Consider the following 23,186-nt stretch of genomic DNA (forward strand, 5'->3'; position numbering starts at 1 on the left):
CTCACCAGTACATCATTGCAGATATCTCTTAGCTCGGTCTCAATTTTCTCTCTGTATTCTCGAGCCATCTGCTGTTTTTTCTCAGCACCTTCCGTCTTTTGCTCAATACTTGAGACGACCCTCCAAGATGACCTACGGGCTCCTACAACATTTTTATAAGCAACTGAGAGAAGATTCCTCTCCTCATTGGATAATTCAGCTCCTTGCTCAGTTACGGACTTCATGCAGGCTGCCATGTCATCATATCGCTCAGCCTGCTCGGCCAGTTTGGCCTTCTGCACCAGCTCATTTTTATCCATGACTGGATGCTCTGTAGGGGGAAAAAAGTAGCATTTAGACATTTTTTTTTCCATCAAAATGAAAGGCTCAAAGTTATACCTTTTGTAAATAACTATTAATACCTCAAACCTCACTGCCTATAGAAGAGTCTTCACACGAGGAATTTAATACCTCACAAAAGTATGACTGACTAGAATGGGGGAGCCAGACATACTCAGCATTCAGGGGACAAATTTAAAGCCATTAACATAAAGCAAAAGAGAAGCAAAACTATAATTGCATGAAATCACCTTTGTTCAGAAGATTCTAATTTCACATAAAGCCAATGTATATTGGCTCAAAATCCAACCCTTACCTTACCTGGCCAAAATCTCAATTCCAATATCGTAAGTAGTCCAAAATTAAGCAGTTTTTTTTTTTAGTGAAAGCATTGTTGACGAACATTACAACCTCTACCGTACTTCCAGAATCATGATTCCGGTCAGTTTAATGTAATTCATGGCTTTTTACTTTAATAATACATACTATTGTTGTCAGAAGTGTTTAAGTTTAAATGTTATCGGTATTACCCCCACCCCAAACCCATTGATCTCTGCAACACTTGCCAGCTGATCACAGCGTGACAATTTTCTGGGAGAATGGGCCAAACTGCTTGATTTAAGGCACTGTGAACATAAAACAAGCACCCACAATCGTAGCAGACCCTAAAGTCTCATTTACCTGTACCTTATTACATGCATAGATGCTTAAAAATTACATCTATGAGTTGTGCAACTTCTTTACCATCATATATATAGGAGCACTAAAATGTGTATATTAAGTAAGAGCTTCTAGTGTGAATACTGTTTTCCATGTAACTGTTTCCAGTCTACATGTAGAATCACTGCATTGTTTCTAGTAGCCAAAATTTAATTATCACTTAAGCTGCCTTTACCATAACTTCTCACCTAGCTCTCTCATTTTAAAGCTCCCCAGACCTTTCCATTTACCCTATTTTTCTGAAAGATATCCTTTTGAAAGGTGCTAAAATAGCACAGAAAGATACTAACCCGTAACTGATCCCACAAAATAAATTATTTTAAGATAAATATACAGCCTGAAGTGCTCTATTAAAAGGTGAACAGAAGAGCCAATGCCCCTCTGAGAACTGACAACCCAGTGTCACAACCTTTACCTTCCCAGGGAAATCCCATAATACTTTTCTTTTAAAGTCAAACCAGAACAGCTTGCTTACTTGCGAGATATACCGTATCAATGCAAACCTATTTAAAATGTAAGATCACATACATACCCGCCACCCACACACACACACACACACCCTGAAATTACAAATTTCCCCCTTAGGAACTCAAAATGCTTTCAGATTAATGGTGCTTCTAACGAAAAATTATCAAACACAAGTACAAAGGTTTGTCTCCCCAGCCCCTCGAGTACGAGGGAAGTGCAGCAGGCTTCTCACAGAGTAACCAGGGCTCCAAGGCCTCGCCTCGGTCTTGCGGCGAGCACTCACCGCACCCATTTAACCCTTAACCGACGTGAGACGTCGAGCGAGGTGAAACGAATGCGGACAGACCTTGACTTTCAAGTGCAAACCCTTCCGTGCGCGCTCTCCGCAGCCACCCTTCCTTGGCTCCGCCCAAGTCCCCGATTCTCCCTCTTTGTCATGGCGGATCTGTGTCAAGGAGCCCAACCTACTGCTGAGCGTTAATTCCCCCCACCAGAGCGAGAGGGAGGAGCAGCGCGCCCCCGCCCAAGCAGGGGGAACGGGGGGGGAGCCGCCCGCCCGCCCCGGGGGCAGAGACGCCAGCGCCGCCCGCAGAAGCGGAACCGCGGCCGGCCGGGCGGCGGACACACCCCACTCTCCCACCCGCGTCTCCGCCGCCACCGGACACCGCTGGGGCTCATTTTGTCCAGAAGGACGGACAGCTGCAGCAGGTGGGGGAGGGGGCGAGAGCCACACCCAGGCGAGCTGGGCCACCGCCGGCTGTTCGGCTCGGCCTCGCCCGCCCCCAAGGGGGCCACGGGCTCAGGAGCGAGCACAGGGACCCTCACGTTCAAGCCCACCCGGCAGGCGAGCAAGACGCCAGCCCACCGCCTTCCCCACCCCCTCCCCTCTCCATCCCCACCGGGGCTCGGAGCCCCCCACTCACCCCGAGGAGAAAAAAAAACGAAAAACAAAAAGCCACTCAGCCCCATCCCCCACCCCACCGAGGAACCCAGGAAATTCGGCCCCGGTCCCAAGCCAGCCCCACCCCGGAGCCGGCTCCCCATCGGGCCACGACGAGGCCTCGCCTCGAGTACCTGGCGGGCGCCGCCGGGCCGGCCTCGGCTCGCGGCCGGGTCCCCAGGCCCTGCCCTGCCGCCGCGCCGCCGCCCGGGTGGGGGAGGGCGGGGAGGGCTGGGAGCCGCCGCCGCAACGCGGGGCGCGGAGGCTGCGCCGAGGAGCGGGCGGGAGAGGCAGGGGGAGGGGAGGGGAGGGGAGGGGAGGGCGGCGAGGGGAGGGGGCGGCCTCACCTGCGCCACTGCAATGCCCGCAGCCGCCGAGCCTTTATCTCGGGCGGAAGCGGGGAGCCGGGCGGCGACAAGGAGGGGCTCCGGGGGCGCCGGGGAACGGGTCGCGCCCCGCGGAGCCTCGGTCACCGCCGGGAGCCGGCGGCCGGGCGGGTCCCTGGGGATCTCGCGTGTGGGTGCCCCTTCCACCCCCGGGGACGAGGACCGGGAGCCGGCGCTACCCGGGGCCAAGGCGTCGATCCGGAAGCAAGTAGCCCGAGGCAGCCCGAGGAGCCCGAGCCGCCTGCCCGAACCCAGCGGAAAAGAAGCCGCCGCCCGTCTCCGCCTGAGGAGACTCCGCCTCAGCCCAGCGCCGCTACCGCCGGGCGAGCGGGGCTGAGGGGCTGCGCGGCGGGGACGGCCCCCACGCTTTCAGGAGGCAGGTCCGGGAAGGGAAGAAGCGGGACGGGGCGGCGGCGGCCCGGTCTCGTACCTGTGTCCGGAGTGGGTGGCGGCGGACGGACGGGCGCTCAGCAGTCTCTGGGCGGCAGCGGCGAGGCTGAGACTCTGTCCGCGGATCTGGCTGCTCACAGGCTACAGCGGCTCCGCAGACACGGGGTTTCCTCCAATCACCAGCCCCGACAGCAGGGGCACCACACGCACGATGACGTCAAACGCTGCTATGGCAACCGTTGATTGGTGCCCACAGCTCCGGGGGCCCAGTGCAACCGCCGCTCCCTGGCGCGCGCGTCCTGCCCGCCCGCGCTAGAGGGCGAGCGGGGGAGCGCGCCGCCTCTCCTGCTACCAACGCTCCTCCCCGCCGCGCTCAGCTTCCAGCTTCTCTGCTCTTGGGCGAGGGAGCCCGGCCGGGAAGCTCCTTCCTTTCTTTTCCCTCCTCTCCACCACTACCTTCCTACCTCCCCTTCTCGAATCCCCCCAACCTCCACGGGCTCGCTCTTCCTCTACACCAGCAAGGAGATTCCTCCCCACCCCCACCTTAGCTTTCGTGCGGCCCTTCTGCGCCTGCGCCAGTCACTCCCTCTCGAAGGGGCTCGGGTTCGGCAACATCCGGGACCTTTCACACCCCCCACCCCTCCCCGCGCCCAGGCCCGCCCCGCCCTCCGTGCTTCGCGGGGGTAACTGCCTCCCGGGCCGGCCCGGGGCTGGGTTACGCGGGTGGCTCCGCAGCTCCGGCATTGTGATCCGGATGTGGGGGTGGCGGGGGAGGGCGCGGTCCGGCGGCCGGGAGGGGCGGTGTGGCGCGCTTCCCCCGCGCCCCGCAGCCCGCCGCGCCCCGTCGCCAGGCGGGGCCGACCTGAGCGCGCGGCCCCTCCCTGCCTCGCCGCCGCGGCTTTACCTGCTGGCGCGCCGAGAGCGGCCTTAGACCTTTTAAGGCTCGGGACAGAAAGTGAGGAGTCCGGCCCCGCAGGATGGGTTGAGTGACGGGAAAGGTTTCCAATCCGAGACTCGGGATCCGTGCGCAGTGACAGCTGCGGGGGGACAATGGCGGCGCGAGGTGGGGCGGGTGGGGCGGGGCTGGCGGGAGGTGAGGCCTGGGAGGAGAGGCCGCCGCTTGGAGAAAGCCTGCAGCTCCTGCGGGGAAGCGGCTCCCTTCTCGGGTGGAGGGTTCGGGTGATCGTGGAGGCCTCAGCGCGAAGAGAGGCAGCGAGCAGAGGTCGGACGGTACCGACTCGTTTCTTGGAGACTCGATGGTCTCTATCCAAATAAAGCGTCCGCTTGAAGACATCGTGTTGCAGTGATTTAAACACAGATTATTGCCGGGTTTCTCCTGAAGCAGGGTGTGAGGGACGTGGTAGTTCCCAGCGCCCCGGGTAACTCGGCGGGCAGTGGAAGAGGGCTGCAGGCAGGGCCAGGAGCAGGGACCTGGAGCCGAGAAGAGGGGGAAAGAGGAGAGCGGATATTGCAGGTGCCATACCAACGGGCCAACCCAAACCGGCAGAGCCTCCACCCAGTCAACTTAAGGAAGTTCAAAGGGAGACATGCACAGTGTAAAATGCCTCTGCCTCTCCTCCCTTTAAATGTTGGAGCTAAGATGTGCTTGGATGACCTGCAAAACCAGTTGCAAATCTCACCTAGAGTGTATAGTTAGCAATGAGAGCTCAGAACTCTGCCTACTATCCTTGGCAAACTCCATTTGGTCTTACTGATTTTTCCAACATACCCTTTTAAAAAATCCTTTCATCCTAATAAGTGTACTCTTTAATGCCCATCCTTTTATTTCCGCCGTCTCCCATCTACCTCCCCCATCGTAACTATCAGTTTGTTGTTCTCGGTAGTCAAAAGTGGGTTTCTTGGTTGGTCTCTTCCCCCCCCCCCCAACATATCTTTATTGAGCATCTAGTAGGGGGCCTGCCGTAAGGCACAACTGACAAAGAAGACTCACAAAACAGTTCAGCCTCAAGTTGTGCAGAGGATTGAATTTATCACCAGCAGACACATAAAATCTTTCCTCACTCTTCCAGCTCCTTGTCTGTTCTGTATGTTGTTGGACACACTGTTTCTGCCACAGACCATTTTACAAATTAGTTTTGCCTGAGGTTCCAGCTGGCATTTAGATAGTAAAGTATAAACCCAGAAGAGAGTTTTCCAGTGGCCAGTTCAGTTCAGGGTGTTTTATTTTCTCCCAATTTTCTGCATCAGAGCAGATTCATACTAGACTTAATGGATGAACAAATTGATCAGGGTTATTTTTTCTGAGACATTAGAGTCATGGTACTTTGACTCCCAAGTAAATTTTTTCAGAGAGTGACTCACTTAAAATAATATTTCAACACCCTCCCCTTTTAAAATTTGTCTTTGGTTTTCTGCTAGACGCGGCACCAGAAATTTGACAGAAATTAGGGGTGCCTGGCTGGCTCAGTCTGAAGAGCACATAACTCTTGATCTCCAGGTAATGAGTTCAAGCCCCATGTGGGGTACAGTGATTACTTAAATAAATAAAACTTTTTTAAAAAAAGATATTAAAAAATAATAAAATAAAAAAATAAAAAAGATATTAAATCTTACTTAAAATGGAAGTTGTTTCTCTAATCTCAATTATGTGTCTAGATAGAATATATGCCTTTTTTGTTTTAGAGGACATTTAGGGATCTCTCTGCACCAATAAATTGTGGATTTGCTTTAGGAAACAGTTAAATTAGGTGTTTGCTTCTTGTTTTAACTAACAAGGCATGTGCGTGTGAAACAATAGGAATTACTGGATTTTACATACTCAAGGAATTTGAGCTCATGAAATAAAGGTGTAATAAGGTTGCAGGGAAACAAGAATAGAGAAAGTCATGAAGGCCCCACGTGATAAGTATTTTGAGGAATAGGAACATAATGGCAAGGATAATGGCAAAACAATAAAGAGGCCCTATGAACTTGAACTAAGGAAAACTACTCAGAGAATTTCATGTAGCCTCACCTGTTTTATTTTCTTCCCTGCTCAACTTTGTTGCTTCAGTCAACTTGCTCAACCTTCTATGCCTTAATTGCCACATCAATAAAATACTGGTAATAAAAACACTTAACTTGTCAAGTGGTGTTGAGGATTAAATGCAATTTTCTATATGTGTAATATATAAGATATAGGTATCTTATATAAGTAATTATAATTATGTAGGACCTATCTTATTACATAATTATAAGAGATATACAAGTAATTATAATCATATATATATAGCTTAGCAACATTCCTTGCACAAAGTAATTGAACTATGATTATTCATTTATAAGTGGACATATCTGATGTCTCTACTGTTCAAAGAGTTGTGAAGATAAAATGAATGATATATTTGAAATGTCCTTAAAAAGTGAGGGCACCTGGATGGTACAATCAGTTAAGCGTCTGACTCTTGGTTTCTGCACAGGTCGTGATCTTAAGATCGTGAGATTGAGCCCCTTGTGGGACTCTGCTCAAGGTACACCCTGCTTGAGATTCTCCCTCTCCCAATGCCCCTACCAGTTGTGCTTTCTCTCTCAAATAAATAAATAAAAATCTTTTTTTTTTTTTAAAGTGGGATATAAAGGTGTTCCCTCTGGAAACACAAGCTTGTGTTAGTTTCTTAGCACTAATGAGACTTAAGGGATGAGACAATAAATAGGCTCCACTCACCTACAAGGGACAGTCATGACCTCTTCAGATCTATGTTATACATTAAAATAAGAGTTCAGGGGAATTTGCAAAGGCGCATTATTCAAATTGGAAAAACCTCAAAAGATGTACTCTACTGATGAAACAGCAGTTACATGATCTTTTAAGTTTAATTACAATTTGGTCAGGTTATAATCTCACTCTTAACATTATGATTTAATTGGAGAAATGCAGCATAGTGCAGCGGGCTTTGGAATCAGAATTGGGTACAAATCTTGGTTTGTCTATAAGAGCTATGTGACCTTAGGCTAAATTGGACATACTAATACCCAATTCCATCAGATTATTGCAAGCATTAGGTAGAAAGTAAGGAGAGAGCTCCACATAGTGCTCTAGATCACAATCACCTATTGTTGGAATAATCTGGAGTTTGTGGTAGAGACAAACTAGTTAGTTCTTCACCAAACCCATTCTGCTCTTTCAGAGCCACGCTGGATTCCATGGCATGGGTCTCCCTTGCTGTTCTGTGTGGCCATGTGAGTAAGCACTAACTAATGTTATATGACCAAAGTGATATGGTCCACTTGTAAGCCTGTGCCATAAAATCTTCTGATTTGAACCTCTGTTCAGTCCCTGAAAAGAACTGTCTGCCAAGTGAATCGAGAGGATCTCAAGGCTTTAGAGGAGAGTGGGAACATGAAATGAAAGGAGCTGAATCTCTGAAAACCTATTCCCTGATCATTTTAGACTTTATTGAGGGATAACTTCTAATTTTTAAGCCATTGAGATTTAGGTTTATCTCTTGTAACAGCTATCACTATAATACATGTAAATGCCATTGGCAGTCCAAAGCATGGGAAACATTAAAAAAGAAAAAGAAAGGAAAAAAAAAAAGGGAGGAAAAAGAAATGAAGTTAAGGAGTAAGTAAAAGTAGCATTTCTTCTCAATTCTAAATCAAACTGATAGTCTCACTACTTACTCTCTTTTAAAAATTTACTATTTATGTACAAAAAAAAAAAGAAAAATAGAGCTACCATATGATCCAGTAATCACACCACTGGATATTTACCCAAAGAATACAAAAACGCTAATTTGAAATGATATATGCACCCCTATGTTAATTGCAGCCTTATTTACAATAACCAAGATATGGAACCAACCCAAATAGCCATAGATAAATAAATGGAGGAAAAAGAAGTGGATTCAAGAAGGGATGTTACTTAGCCATAAAGGAGAATAAAATCCTCCCATTTACAGCAACATAGATGAATCTAGAGTGTGTAATGCTAAGCAAAATAAATCAGAGAAAAACAAATACCATATGATTTCACTCATATGTGGAATTTAAGAAACACAACAGGAGGGACACCTGGGTGGCTCAGTGGTTGAACTTCTGCCTTTGGCTCAGAGCGTCATCCCAGAGTTCCGTGATCAAGTCTCGCATCGAGCTCCCTGCACAGAGCCTGCTTCTCCCTCTGCCTGTGTCTCTGCCTCTCTGTGTCTCTCATGAATAAATAAAAATCATTTTTTTTTTTAAGTAAAATCTCACTGGAGACAAGAAAGCATTAAAATAGACTCGATTGGGGAACCCTGGGTGGTGCAGCGGTTTAGCGCCTGCCTTTGGCCCAGGGCGCGATCCTGGAGACCCAGGATCGAATCCCAAGTCGAGCTCCCGGTGCATGGAGCCTGTTTCTCCCTCTGCCTGTGTCTCTGCCTCTCTCTCTCTCTCTCTCTCTCTCTCTCTCTCTCTCTCTCTCACTGTGTGCCTATCATGAATAAATAAAATTAAAAAAAAATAGACTGTTGATAATCAACACACTCTAGCCCTATGTTCTATGATATTTTAGTCATAGATGGGGTTTTCTGCGCAATGATTTAAAAAAAAACAAAAATGTTAACAGAACCAAACTAATTTTGAGCTCTCATTTCATACATTCATCAAGCACTTAATGAGGACTCACAGGTTAGGGGTTATGTTGCTCACTAGGGATAAAAATGTGTAGATCATGGTCCCTCCCTGAAAGAGCTCACAGTTATCAGGACAGACATTGACACCAAATGCAGTAACAGTGAAGCACAGTGAAGTAACAGCTAGTTGTGTTTGAATCTGAGCTGTAAGCACTATCCATAGAAAGGTGAGGAAGTTTCCCTGAAAAAAAAAACTCATACTCAAGCTATAAATTACTGATTTGATTATCAACAGAGTCTATTTTAATCCTTTCTTGTCTCCAATGAGACGTTTAATTCCCCAGTGAAATTTTTAGTTTCCTTGAATTCTTAATTGATAGGTCACTATATGATAGACATCATGTCTCTTGCATTCTATTAAGGACACAGACATTTTCTAGAGTATTCTTTTCCTATAGTAAGTTACTTTAGATACATGCTCTTCATTGAAATCTTCAGTTAGTGCTCCGTTTCCTTGAACTGTAGAATTTTTGGTTGCTTTTATGTTGTAGTGATGATTGTTTTCCTATTACATGTCAATGAGGGAAGTTCCTTCCAGTCTGAGTTGGCCAACTGATAGATGAAATTTCCTCTGCTTCTCTTTACCATCCTCTTGAGAACTGTTAGGTCTTAAGTTGTAGGAAGGTGCAAAGACATGCTCCTTTGGCGAAAACCTAGAATCCAGGAGATGTTTACATTTACCACCTGTTGAGTAGCTACCATGGCAAGATCTTGTCCTGACTCACTGTCCAGTTGATTGCAATGAGCAAAAATTATGTTGTCAAGAATCAGAGGCTATCTGTGGTTGTTTTGCTTTGTTTTTCCTGTGGTTGTTTTTTAATGAGCTGTGATAAATGTAAAAACTACAAGCATGGATACTATGGGCTCTTACTGTGATTCCATATGTTCCTTTGTCTGCAACTCCTTATTCCTGGGGCCAATCCATCACATTTTAGGACCAGCCACCTCTGCCTCCCTAGCCCTCTGTACTTTTGTTGTGCCTTCTTTGGGGATTGTAGATTCTGACTGAATAACAGTTTGAAGGCTTAACTTCTACCTAGCAACTCTGCTCTTCTTTTTCCAAACATTTTTTTGAATTTTTATTTTAAGTAGGCTTCACACTCAACATGGGGTTTGCACTCACAACCCCTGAGATTAAGAGTCACATGCTTGGGACGCCTGGGTGGCTCAGCGGTTGAATGCCTGCCTTCAGCCCAGGGCGTGGTCCTGGAATCCCAGATCAAATCCCACATCGGGCTCCCTGCATGGAGCCTGTTTCTCTCTCTCTGCCTATGTCTCTGCCCCTCTCTCTCTCTCTGTGTCTCTCATGAATAAATAAATAAAATTAAAAAAAAAAAAGAGTCACGTGCTCTACCTACTGAGCCAGCTAGAAACCCCTGTTCTTCTTTTTCAGAGGATAAATGATCCATGATAAAGTTTCTAGGTTTAGCTTTCCGTACTGTAAGTGAAAATTCCTCTTGTTAATGGTTGACTCCTATTTTTCACAAACACTTTCATGGCATTTTAATGGGAAGATGAATGTTAGCTTGACACCATTTTTAACATCTGTAAGTCTCCAGTCAATTGTGTATACACACTCACACACATACATAATTTTATTTTAAAAAGAGCCAACAGGCCCCAAATGGAGTCAATTGTGCTAAGCCCATGTCACTAAACCAAGACTCAATCCCTAATGTAATTGCATTTTCTCTCTCTCTTTTTTTTTTTTAAGAATTTATTTACTTACTCATGAAAGACAGAGAGAGAGAGAGGCAGAGACATAAACAGAGGGAGAAGCAGGCTCCATGCAGGAAGCCCAATGCAGGACTTGATCCTGGGATTCCAGGATCAGGCCCTGGGCCAAAGGCGGAAGCTCAACCACTGAGCCACCCAGGCATCCTTGTAGTTGTATATTCAACTTTTCCCGAGAATGTAATCTTACCAGTCAGTCTGGAATTTCCTGGTCAGTACTACTGAGGGAATCTACCTGATAGACCCCCCTGCCCTATCCCCAAAAGGAAGGTGACCTTGTCTGAAACAGCGGACTCTTTGCTTCTAACCCCCTTTTGTTTTATCCCTTCCTCTCTGCCTAGGAAAGTCTTTCATTTTGTAGAGTTCAGTGGAGCTTCTTTCTTTCTTTTTTTTTCTTTAATTTTTTATAAAGATTTTATTTATTTGACAGAGGGAGCACAAGCAGGGAATTACAGGCAGAAGCAGGCTCCTCGCTGAGCAGAGAACACTATGAGATATGGGAGCTCAATCCCAGGACTCTGGAACCATGACCTGAGCCAAAGGCAGATGCTCAACTGAGTGAGCCACTCAGGAGCCCCTGGAGCTTCTTTCTATATGCTAGATAGGGTGCTACCCAATTCATGAATTGTTGAATAAAGTCAATTGGATCTTTAAAATTTACTCAGTTAAATTGTGTTTTGATTTATTTTTTATTTTTTTTAAATATTTTATTTATTTATTTATGAGAGACGCACACAGAGAGAGAGATGCAGAGACACAGGCAGAAGGAGAAGCAGGCTCCATGCAGGGGACCCGATGTGGGACTCGATCCCGGGTCTTCAGGACCAGGCCCTGGGCTGAAGGCGGTGCTAAACCGCTAAGCCACCCGGGCTGCCCCAAAGTGTGTTTTTAAATATATATGTATAGAGTTTTTTTTACATATAGTTAGTAGAATTTTTTTTTATTGCAGTTTTACATTCACAGCACAATGGAGAGGAAAGTACAGAGATTTCCCATATACTCCTGCATAGCTCCAATTCATGCACGGCCTCCTCTGTTTTCAGCATCTCATACCAGAGTAGCATATCTGTTAAAATTCATAAAATTGCTTTGTTAAAATTGAATGGTATATTTTTGTCAAAATATATTCACAAATCATTATCAGCCAAACTCCAAAGTTTACATTAGGGTTCACTCTTGGTGTTATACATCCTATGGGTTTTGACAAACGTATGATGACATGTGTGCACTTACAGTAACATACAAATCATGTCATAGCATATATGCACACCATACAGCATCACACAGAAACCTATGCCCTGCCTGTTCATGTCTCCTTCTTATCCAATGGCAACCACTGATCTTTATATTGTTTCCATAGTTTTGTTTTCCAGAGTGTCATAGAGTTGCAATAATAGGGTATGTAGCCTTTTCACATTGGCTTCTTTCCTTAGTAATATGCATTTAAGATTCCTCTATGTCAGGACGCCTGAGTGGTTCAGTGGTTGAGCATCTGCCTTCGGCTCAGGGTGTGATCCTGGAGACCCAGGATAGGGTCCCGCATGGGGCTCCCTTTGAGAAGCCTGCTTCTCCCTCTGCCTGTGTCTCTGCCTCTCTCTCTCTGTGTGTCTCTCATGGAAAAAAAAAACAAAACAAAACAGATTCCTCCAAGTCTTCTCATGGCTTTCCTTCATAGCTTTTTATTTCTTCTTAGTGCTAAATAATATTCCATTGTCTGGATGTACCACAGTTTATTTACGTTTGTTTCCAGGTTTTGCCAATTATGAATAAAACTCATCTACTCTGGAGAAATACCAAGGAACACCATTGCTGTATCATATAATAAAAGTGTGTTTAGTTCTATAAGAAACTGCCAAACTGTCTTTCACAGAGACTATACTATTTTGCATTCCCACAAACAATGAATGAGAGGTCCTGTTGCTCCACATCTTTGTCAGCATTTCATGTAGTCATTGTTCTGGATTTTGGTCATTCTATTTTTTTTTTTAAGATTTTATTTATTTATGCATGAGAGATGCAGAGAGAGAGGCAGAGGGAGAAGTAGGTTCCCCATAGGGAGCCTGATGTGGAACTCAATCCCAGAACCCCGGGATCAAGACCTGAGCAAAAGGCAGACTCAGGAGCCACTCAGGCTTCCCAATTATGGCCATTCTAGTTTTGGCCGTAGTGGTATCTTGGTCTTCGGCTTCGTTGTTGTTGTTTTTCTCACTGCTTTTTGAATTTGCATTTCCCTGATGAGATATGATGTGGAGCATCTTATATGCTTATTTGCCATCTGTATATCTTCTTTGATGTGGTGTCTTTTAAAGTCTTTGGTCCACTTTTTAATCTGGTTGTTGTTTTCTGACTGTTAAGTTTTAAGAGTTCTTGTGTATTTTTGGATAATAGTCCTTTATCAGATATGTATTTTGTAAATATTTTCTCTTGTATCTAGCTTGTCTTCTCATTCTCTTGACCTGTTAAGTATTTTAATGTATCATAGAGTCACATTTTGTAAAAACAAAGGTAAAGATTTTAATTTGGTGTTATGTATTAGAAGAGCTTTTGGAAGTTACCACTGAGATTAGTGGTGCAAAAAATGAAGATGCTTGCTTAGAATACGTACCAGGAATTTTGTCTGAATTCAGGAGTCATTTAATTTGAGAGGTACTCATATGCACAAAGAAAAATGAAAAAAATACAGGTCCTACCATGTTTGTTCATCCAGTGGAGCTTGTCACTAGTTGACAATGGCTTAAGGAACGTAAAGGCTGCTGGGAGCTCACAGTTTCAAAAGTGCATAATTTATAATTCAGAAGTGATCAGTGGCAATCATGGAGTAAAAGTTCAGAGAAATAATTTTTTTCCTTTCTGACATGTATTTTGGTCCTGGAGTACCCAAGAATAAGCAAAGGGAACATTTGGAATTCATTAAGGATTTAAAATACAATAAGAATGCATATATATCAGAAGATACTTAAAAAAAAAAAATTCCCCCCTCTAGTAAAACAGGCATCTGGAAAAGGAATCAAGGGCAATGTGAATTTCTGGCAGTTTTCCCAGAACCTGATATAAAATTTTTCCTGGACCTAAGAGCAGAATTTCTGTTTTCTAGTTCTCCTGGTCTTCCTCTGGGGCAATTGCTCTCAACTTGAAATTATTTTTAGGAGGAGTTCACACACTTTCTTGGCCATGAAATCCTCAGGATCCCTGAAATATTTCAATATTTCAGCAACTTAATAGGAAATTTACACCAAATCCACTCTCTAGGACATAAGATGGTTATTCTGGGTAAGTCAGAGATGTGTGTTTTTGACATGACTAAGTTTCATACAGTTAATGCCCCACTTATTTGTTAAACATTGACTTTTTTTCAGTCAGGCTAATATATAGTTAGTAGGCTTCAGGCTTGAACAATTAAACAATGAATAAGTAACAACTAGAGGAACATTTGAATTGGTAAGCGATCAGTAGAAGGAAAGGACACAGGAGTAGAACCATTACTCTCAACCACCATTTGTTAAAAGATCTATCTAAGCAGTTTATAAGAAGAGGTCACCTTCCTTTTGTGACTTTTCCTATCACAGCAGCACAGCTAGCAATAGCTTATGCATGGAAACAGCATAAATAAGTCAAAATGTATCAGCGAGGCAGCATCTGTAGATAGGAGAGGGTAAGGATTAAAAACAGTACAAAGGTCAAGCTTTAGAAGGAACAATTAACCCTGAGCTGCTGACAAAAAAAGACTTGATTGTTTTATTGGACTGAATTGAGAGTCAGAGGTCAGGGAGAAGGAGAAGTGGGTGTTGTACTTGACCAAAAATAAAGGGAATGTTAAACGCAGAGAAAGCATTTAATGTCTTCTGCATAGACAGAAAGGAGAGCATGTAGTATCATGAGGCCTTGGTTGTGATATCCCACTGTTCTCCTTTGCTGAAACTTATCAATGGCCTTTCTAGAAGGGCAAGTAAATATTATCAGGACCAGGGGATTCTGGAATGTCAGTGAGACATACAACATTGACCATGGATAGCTTTCATCATCTTTGGGAAAACAGAACATTATCGATGGATCTGGATTCTGGAAAGACCACATTTATTCTTTTTATTCTTTCATTCATTCTTGAACAGATGTTTATCGAATAGCTCTTTTTTTTTTTTTAACATTTATTTATTTATTTGAGAGAGAGCCAGAGCACCAGCAGGAGGGTCAGAAGGAGAGGGAGAAAGAATCTGAAACAAATTCTGTGCTGAGCACGGTGCCTGACTTTTGGGGCTCCACTTCACAATCCTGAGATCATGACCTGAGTCGAAACCAAGAGTCCGTTGCCTAACTGACCATGTCACCCAGGTACCCCTGAATAGCTCTTTAAATATCAGATATAACCTGCTAAGAGTGGAAAGATGGAAACAAAAAAGAATCTTCTGGATCACAATGGAGTCATATTTTAGTGGAAAAGGTACATATGTTCTGTTAGCCACATTCTTATAAATAATTGGTAAAGACTGGAAGAATGGAAGGAAGAGGAACAAATGGGATTTTATAAGAAGAGAATAGCATTTTGGAGATTACCAATACTACTACATATGAATAATAACATGAATGAATGAAATTCACCAATGAACACATTCTCAGTATATATCTAAATCCAGAAATTCCAGGAACTATTTCTCTACTAATTAAAGCTGAGTAAGTTTTCTTTATGTTGATTTCTCTGCAAGGAATCCTTTTTTTTTTTTTTTTTTTTTTTTATGATAGTCAGAGAGAGAGAGAGGCAGAGACACAGGCAGAGGGAGAAGCAGGCTCCATGCACCGGGAACCCGACGTGGGATTCGATCCCGGGTCTCCAGGATCACGCCCTGGGCCAAAGGCAAGTGCCAAACCACTGCGCCACCCAGGGATCCCTCTGCAAGGAATCCTGATAGAGATTTGGTTACTGATGAAATGAAATAAGGAAGAAAAGGAGAAGTGAGACAAGACTTGGATAATCCAATTATGTATAAACACTGAAAATAAATGGGATATTGTGATTTTTGAAATATTTATCTTGATTCAGGGGACAGATTCAAGACATTTAAAGGGCCACTAAAATTCAAATATCGGGGTGCCTGGGTGGCTCAGTTGGTTAAGCATCTGCCTTTGGCTCAGGTCATGGTCCCATGGTCCCAGGTCCCAGGGTCCCAGGGTCCTGGGATTAAGATATTTTGCTGAGCTGGGAGTTTGCTTCTCTCTCTCCCTCTCCCTCTGCCCCTCCACCACTCATGCACGCACACACACATGTGCTCTCTCTCAAATAAATAAATAAAATATTTTAAAACATAAAATTCAAATATCATCTTCATGTCTATTTCTGAAAAAAAATCTATATAAAGATTATATATAACAACAAAACCTAATATTTTATAAAAGCCAAAATTTAATCCCTTGTTTCTTAGATCATTTCCATAGAATTAAAAAAAAAAAACAGGTATACTTAAAAACTACATATCAATAATAATGATGTGGGAAACAAAGAAAAAAGAAAAAAAATACATTTCCTTACTGCCCACAGCCCATTGACAAGTTCTTCAAATAGCATAGGGACCTTACCCTGGGAGCTCAGCTGCCTTGATGTTGACACTTTGCTAAAGGCAAACGATAATCTTAGCCTGACCCCCAGCATCCTGTAAGTCTTCAACATGTAAAAATTCCTTTGGAAGGGGAGCCTGGGTAGCTTAGTTGGTTAAGCACTGGACTCTTGATTTAGGCTCAGGTCATCATCTCAGCGTCCCAGAGATCCGGCCCCTGTCAGGCTCTGTGCTCAGAAAGGCATCTGCTTCTCTCCCCCTTTCTCTTCCAATTTACTCCCAATCTACTCTATTTATTATATAAAATAAATAAAATAAAATAAATAAAAATTCTGGAAATTTCTTTTATCTCTACCCCCAGAATACACGTTAGGAATCATCCTTTAAGCATATGGCCCACTGATACACATCTGAAGGATCTCATAATCATTTACTAAAAACTAATAAATGACCTTTTCCTAACAGTAGCTAGCTAACCCCCTCAGGGTCCTGGAAACCTTGTTTCCAAAATATCTTGGAGGCCTGTGCTTTCCCTAACTCCCTTCCCAACTTGAAAGTACTTAATAGGCCTCTCCTCATGACCCCATGCTGTTCTTTCTGCCCATGGTTCCTGTCCCCCTGCTGTAATAGAACCACCTTTTTGCACTGAAAACATCTCAACAATTCTTCCTTTGCTGTCGGCTCTGAACCTCAACCTTCAAACCACATCAATAATAGTTTTTTTTCAAAGGTAATCTCTATGCTGAACATGAGGCTTGAACTCACTACCCCAAGATCAAGCATTGTGCATTCCACTGACTGAGCCAGGCTGTGCCCCAATAATAAGGGTTTTTTAATTGCTACTAAAAATGAGGCTTTTTTTTTCTAACAATGTGTCTTTATCTTAATAATTTAGCACCTAGCACAGTTTCTTGAAAAAATTATTTCTATGTTATTTCTATGTTTACTGAATGAGTGATACCTCAATTAATGAGTGTTGGGTGTTTTTAGATTCTTTTATAGAAAAATTGTATTTCTTGTTCAGAGCTTTCAAGATGACAAAGGCTTGAGAACCTTTAAGAAGAAAATGTAGGGATCCTTGGGTGGCTCAGTGGTTTAGCACCTGCCTTCGGCCCAGGGCGTGATCCTGGAGACCCAGGATCAAGTCCCACATTGGAAAAAAAAAAAAAAAAAAAAAAAAAGTCCCATGGGCTCCCTGCATGGAGCCTCTTCTCTCTCTGCCTGTGTCTCTGGCTTTCATTCTCTGTGTCTCTCATGAATGGATAAATAAAATCTTAAAAAAAAAAAAAAAAAAAGAAAAAGAAGAAGAAAATGTAAATGTGGATTGTGGAGTCTGTAAGTTTTGTCCAAACTTAGTAATACTGGGGATCCCTGGGTGGCACAGCGGTTTGGCGCCTGCCTTTGGCCCAGGGCACGATCCTGGAGACCCAGGATCAAGTCCCACGTCGGGCTCCTGGTGCATGGAGCCTGCTTCTCCCTCTGCCTATGTCTCTGCCTCTCTCTCTCTCTCTGTGTGACTATCATAAATAAATAAATAAATAAATAAATAAATAAATAAATAAATAAATAAAACTTAGTAATACCAATACTAATTAATATTTTTTCTTAGTAATATCAATACAATTTTTTTGTATTTTTTTTCTTAGTAATAGTAATCCAATTTCTAATATACAGTGGACACAGTGCTACCCAGAATAAAGACCATATTTCTCACTGCCCACTCAGCAAGATGAACCTTGTAAATTAAGTGATAAGTGATAGCCAAGAGGAAAAGAAGAGGTTTCATGTGAGATTCCTGGCAAGTGTCCCTAAAAGAAAGAATGCCCACTGCTCTGTCCCCTTCCTTTTTTTTTTTTTTTTAAGATTTTATTTATTCATGAGAGACAGAGAGAGAGAGAGAGGCAGAGACACAGGCAGAGGGAGAAGCAGGCTCCATGCAGGGAGCCCGATGCGGGACTCGATCCCAGGACCTCAGGATCATGCCCTGGGCCGGAGGCAGGTGCCAAACCACTGAGCCATCCAGGGATCTCCTGTCCCTTCTCTTTCCTGATGGCCAGAATGTGGACCTAAGGAGGGTTCAGGCAGCCAACTTGGACTGAGGTGGAATTCTAAGGAAAGAACAGCAAAGCACAGATGGCTTGGGGCTCTCACAACATGTGGGAACTATGGTACTAGCCCTAATCAGCATTTTTGTTATTGTTGTTAATGAGTAGAACCTTATAATTACCCACTGATAATTTGGGGTTTATGTCATTGAAGTCAAGCCTAATCCTAACCAATAATGATATAAATAGCCCTAAAATGGTTATCTATTCTATATACTTGTCATGGATACTATGCCTCAAGGTTGAAATTCATCTTCTTCTGCCTTTTTTTTTTTTTTTTGGCTATAGATGTCCAATTGATCTAGAACCATTTTTTGGAAAGGCTATCCTTCTTCCATTGAATTTCTTTTGTACTTTTGCCAAAAATCAGTTGGGCATATTAGTATGGGTCTATATAGTTCATTCTTTTTATTACTGAATAGTATTTCATGTATGGACATACTACATATCTTTATTCATTCACTGGATTTTGGACGTTTGGTTGTTGTCTTTGTTTTCGTTTTTGCTTTTGCTTTTGGCTGTTAGGAATAAAGCTGCTGGGAACACATACCAGTTTTTATGTGGACAGATGCTTTTTTTTCTCTCGGATAAATATCTACGAGTGGAATTGTAGGGTTGTATGCTAAGTATATGTTTAATTTTATAAGAAATTGGGACGCCTGTATGGCTCAGCGGTTGAGCGTCTGCCTTTGGCTCAGGGCGTGATCCCAGAGTTCTGGGATTGAGTCCCACATCGGGCTCCCTGCATGGAGCCTGTTTCTCTCTCTGCCTGTCTCTGCCTCTCTCTGTGTGTCTTGCATGAATAAATAAAATCTTTTTAAAAAGTTTATAAGACATTGTCACACTGTTTTCCAAAGTGGCTGTACTATTTTACATCCCCAAAAGCAATGTGAGAGCTCCAGTTGTTCTACATCCTTGTCAAACCTTAGTATTATTGTCATTCTCTTTGATTATAGCCACTCTAGTGGGTGTGTAGTGCTATCTCATTGTGGTTTTAAAATGCATTTCCCTAAATGACAGATGATGTTAGGCACTTTTTTTATGTGCATCTTAACCTTTTTTCTCATTTTTAAATTTTTTGGTCTTACTAGTTTTGTTTCTATAAAACACCAAATAAGTGTTGTTGTTGGTTTTTTTCTCCAAATAAGTGTTTTGAGGGAGCTTACCTTCAAAGAAAACTTGAAGTAGTTCTTCCCAGGTTCAAAGGATCCTAGGTCTTTCAGAAAACAAAAGTTGCTTCTCATTGAAAAGAGAGAGAGAAAGAGAAAACTATTGTAATTTATCTGGTGTATATATTTGGATTTCCATGTACAGTACTAAGTTGTTAAAAGGAGGATATATAACTAAAAAAACATAGTGCTTACTGCTCATTCTTTGGTGACTTAAAGTAAATGTGATGTTTTGTTGGTCATACTACTAACTAAATGTTGAAGGAATTAACTGCTTTAAGCCAGTGTTTTAGCATTTTAGTGAATAACTCTTCTTGTAATTTTTCATACCATTCTTTTTTTCTAACTTTGAAAACCCTGTGTTGCAAAAGATGTGTGTTGGGACATGCTTTTCTCTTTGTGGCAATAAATGCCACAGATCCAGAAGGTGATGGCACTGGAGAGGGATGGAGGAAAGTGGAGTTTTCCATCTTGCTTTTCATTTCAATCCAGTAGATTAAAGACTGGTAGTAGATTTGAGACCAGGGTCCACCAGGCACTACAAGATATGATGCCAACCCAGGAGTACAGGTTAATCACACTGTAAAAAGTGTTAACATACTGGCTAAAATAGAGGGCAATTGTCTACTTTCACTGCTATAAATCAACCGTTAAAGCACATTTCACTAAAATAAAGAATTCTTCAGGCATCAACCTCTTTGGTAGTGAACTGTGCTGCCTCAAAGACTGTAGGTTTCCCATCATTGGAAATATTCCCACAAATGTTGCATAACATCTGACAGGAATGATGTGGAAGTCTACAATTGGTTAGATTGTTTAAAATATCTTAATTTTATTTACAGGTTAATTTGATTGCATCACAACTCTTAGAGGCAGTTGGCATAGTAAGAAGAATGGGGTATAGGGCAGTCCTGGTGGCCTAGGGTTTAGCACAGCCTGCAGCCCAGGGTGTGATCCTGGAGATCTGGGATCGAGTCCCACAACGGGCTCCCTGCATGGAGCCTGCTTCTCCCTCTGCCTGTGTCTCTGCCTCTCTTTCTGTGTCTCTCATGAATAAATAAATAAAATCTTAAAAAAAAAACTAATATGAAGTAAGTTTCTTTATTCTTATTTTACAGAAAACAGAGACACACAAAATTGAAGTAACTCACTCAAGAGTCTTCAGTTAGTAAGAGGCAGCACTGGAATCCAAACAAAGCCAGATTCTGACATGGTATGTTAACCACTATGGTCCCCTGCCTCCCATCATTATTTGTACTTGTTTTCTAAGCTTGAACTACTCTAAAACTCGCTTTGCCCTTAAACCTGCCCTCAGCCATGTTTGCAGATATCATTGCATATATTATCCTATAAACTTATTGGAATCTAACATGTATAAATGTGGACAATATGTGATCTGTTACGCATACCTAGGTTTCCTCCCCTATAGGCCTAAGATCTAAAAGCTGATTTCTTCCAATTGATATTTCATTCAATTAAAAAATATCCAAAAGTTTCCAAGGATTAGTGTAAAGGATGAATATTGGTATTTGCTAATATTAATTTTTAATTAACATATTGAAAAGAAACAAACAAGTTTGAGTATTATCCTTATAACTTTTGCTTATCTCTTTTCTTTTCACTTTGGAGCTTTTTAAAATTTTAATTTTCAAACCATAATTTTTATTTTGTTTCAAAATTAAGATCCCCTGCAATACACCTCTTAGTGGTTCCCCTTTTCCATTTTAATCTGGCTCCTACCTCAAAGAAATAGATGGTTCTTGTTCATGACCTGAAGGACAAAGTTCCAAACCTATAATAGAGGGAGGAAATTACAGGAGTAGGGGCTATGATAGTCGCAGAGAGAGAGAGAGAAGCAGAGACATAGGCAGAGGGAGAAGGAGGCTCCATGCACCGGGAGCCCGACGTGGGACTCGATCCCGGGTCTCCAGGATCGCGCCCTGGGCCAAAGGCATGCGCTAAACCGCTGCACCACCCAGGGATCCCTCAAATCTATTTTTTAAAAAAGATTTTATTTATTTACTAATGAGAGAGAGAGAGAGAGAGAGAGAGTGAGGCAGAGACACAGGCAAGAGGGAGAAGCAGGCTCCATGCAGGGAGCCTGACATGGGACTCTATCCAGGGTCTCCAGAATCACACCCTGGGCTGAAGACGGCGCTAAACCACTGAGCCCCTCGGGCTGCCCTCAAATCTAGTTTTTAAGTATGCTTTTAAGACTTTACATATTAGGGGAGTGCACATATTTGGTATAGAATGAATGGTATTGTACACAGTTCTATTTATATAGAATAATTTTGAATGAGATCTGCTTGACACAGGGTCTTGCTAATTAGATTGTGAACTATTAGAGTCAGGGACAGTTTTCTTCTTTGTATCACCTGAAGCAGGTGAAGAATTTTGAATTCTTATTGGAATCATAGAACCTAGACTTTACAATCCGTGTGGCCCAACCGCTCATTCAATAAATACAGCCTTTTGAATAGGCCAGTGCCAGGATGTTCCCATTTCAGACAGCAACTAATTTGACTTCTGTTGAATATTTCTTTTCTTTTCTTTTCTTTTTAAGATTTTATTTATTCATTCATGAGAGACACAGAGAGAAAGGCAGAGACACAGGCAGAGGGAGAGGCAGGCTCCCAATAGGGAGCCTCTGCGGAACTTGATCCCAGGACTCCAGGATCACATCCTGAGCCAAAGGCGGACACTCAACCTCTGAGCACCCCAGGTGCCCCCTGTTGAATACTTCTAATTGTTATTTTTTTCAAGTGAAAGAAAGAAGAAAGAAAAAAATTTCGATATTGAACCCAAACCTGGAAGTTTGTACCCATTTTTCATTTTTTTCATATGATGGTTATTCAAATTTTGAACATATCATTTGTGTTTTCCTTTACACCTCTCCTCTCTCAGAAAAAGTCAATGGCTCTTTCCACCATTCCCAGCTGGACATATGAGAATCACTGGGACAGGCGCAGGATCTCAGAAAACTTTTTCAAACACCACCACACATCCTGCGGTGGGACTCACCTTAGGGTTCAGAGAAGAGAGCCAACATCACAGCCTAGATTCTCTAAGAAATAGAGGCTGAGAAAGAGATGCGAGTACAAAAGGCTTACTGGGAGGGAAGACTTACCAAGGAAAAGGGGAGAAAGCAGAACTGGGCAGGCAGAGCAGTCAAATCATCAGACCTGACCACGTTGGCCAGCCCCAGGAGCAGCGGTGTCGCAGAGATGGCTTGCTAGAGGAATCTTGCATTGAGGGGAAATGGCTAGGCCTGTGCACCACCATCTTGTTCAGTTATTGACCAGGGATCCTCCCAAGAAGAGTGTGACCTTGACCTGAAAAGCTGAGGCAGAGACTGACGGAGCCGACAGCTGGAGGCTCTTGGACAATCATACCCCCACCATTGGACAGCGAGTCATTTCCTGAAGTGGGCTCTGAGCAACACATGTCTGTCTGCCCTGAATGGGGACGAATGGAAGAACCTGACAAAGAAGTCCTGAGAAGTCTTGATGATTGGTCAGATATACAGGCAAGAGGTTACAGATAACCCTCATGGCTAGAACAGCACTGCCATCAATAGATATAGCGTGGTTGGGAAAAAACCTCTTCCCACCATACCCACAGCTGCCTTTTACTGAAAGCAGCCGAATTCTTTTCTGTAGAAGTTGTCATGGCTTGTGCCTTCTATGTTGAGTGACTAACCGTGCTCTTTAGCTGCAACTGATAGGGCTAGCCAGGGAATTGATCCACAGCCCTAGGCAGCCACAGGTAGGCTGAAGGTGGCTTGATGTGAAACTG

General features: G+C 43.3%; 1 protein-coding gene and 1 long non-coding RNA gene across 3 annotated transcripts in view; both read right to left on the reverse strand.

The window, feature by feature from the left end:
- The window catches only part of YWHAZ (tyrosine 3-monooxygenase/tryptophan 5-monooxygenase activation protein zeta), a 35,459-nt gene extending 32,056 nt beyond the window's left edge, over window positions 1-3,403 (reverse strand). The window contains exons 1-2 of one of the 2 annotated variants that reach the window (XM_025450139.3): window positions 3,263-3,403; window positions 6-310 (exon numbers count right to left, since the gene is read on the reverse strand). In XM_025450139.3, coding sequence (XP_025305924.1) covers window positions 6-299 — 294 coding nt within the window. In that variant the 5' untranslated portion in view covers window positions 300-310; window positions 3,263-3,403. Of the gene's footprint in view, window positions 1-5; window positions 311-2,580; window positions 2,605-3,262 lie in introns of those variants that run through there. The other variant, XM_049093285.1, reaches the window with a different exon arrangement.
- A 7,902-nt stretch (window positions 3,404-11,305) lies between these two features.
- LOC125752405 (uncharacterized) lies at window positions 11,306-22,832 on the reverse strand. The gene is made up of 3 exons (XR_007401842.1): window positions 22,519-22,832; window positions 19,386-19,455; window positions 11,306-11,634 (listed from the first exon to the last, which is right to left on the reverse strand). It is a non-coding gene; the product is annotated as an uncharacterized LOC125752405 (long non-coding RNA).
- Between the last annotated feature and the right edge of the window lie 354 nt (window positions 22,833-23,186).

The sequence above is a fragment of the Canis lupus genome, chromosome 13 (genome assembly GCF_003254725.2).
Source record: "Canis lupus dingo isolate Sandy chromosome 13, ASM325472v2, whole genome shotgun sequence".
In the NCBI taxonomy this organism is placed as follows: domain Eukaryota; kingdom Metazoa; phylum Chordata; class Mammalia; order Carnivora; family Canidae; genus Canis; species Canis lupus.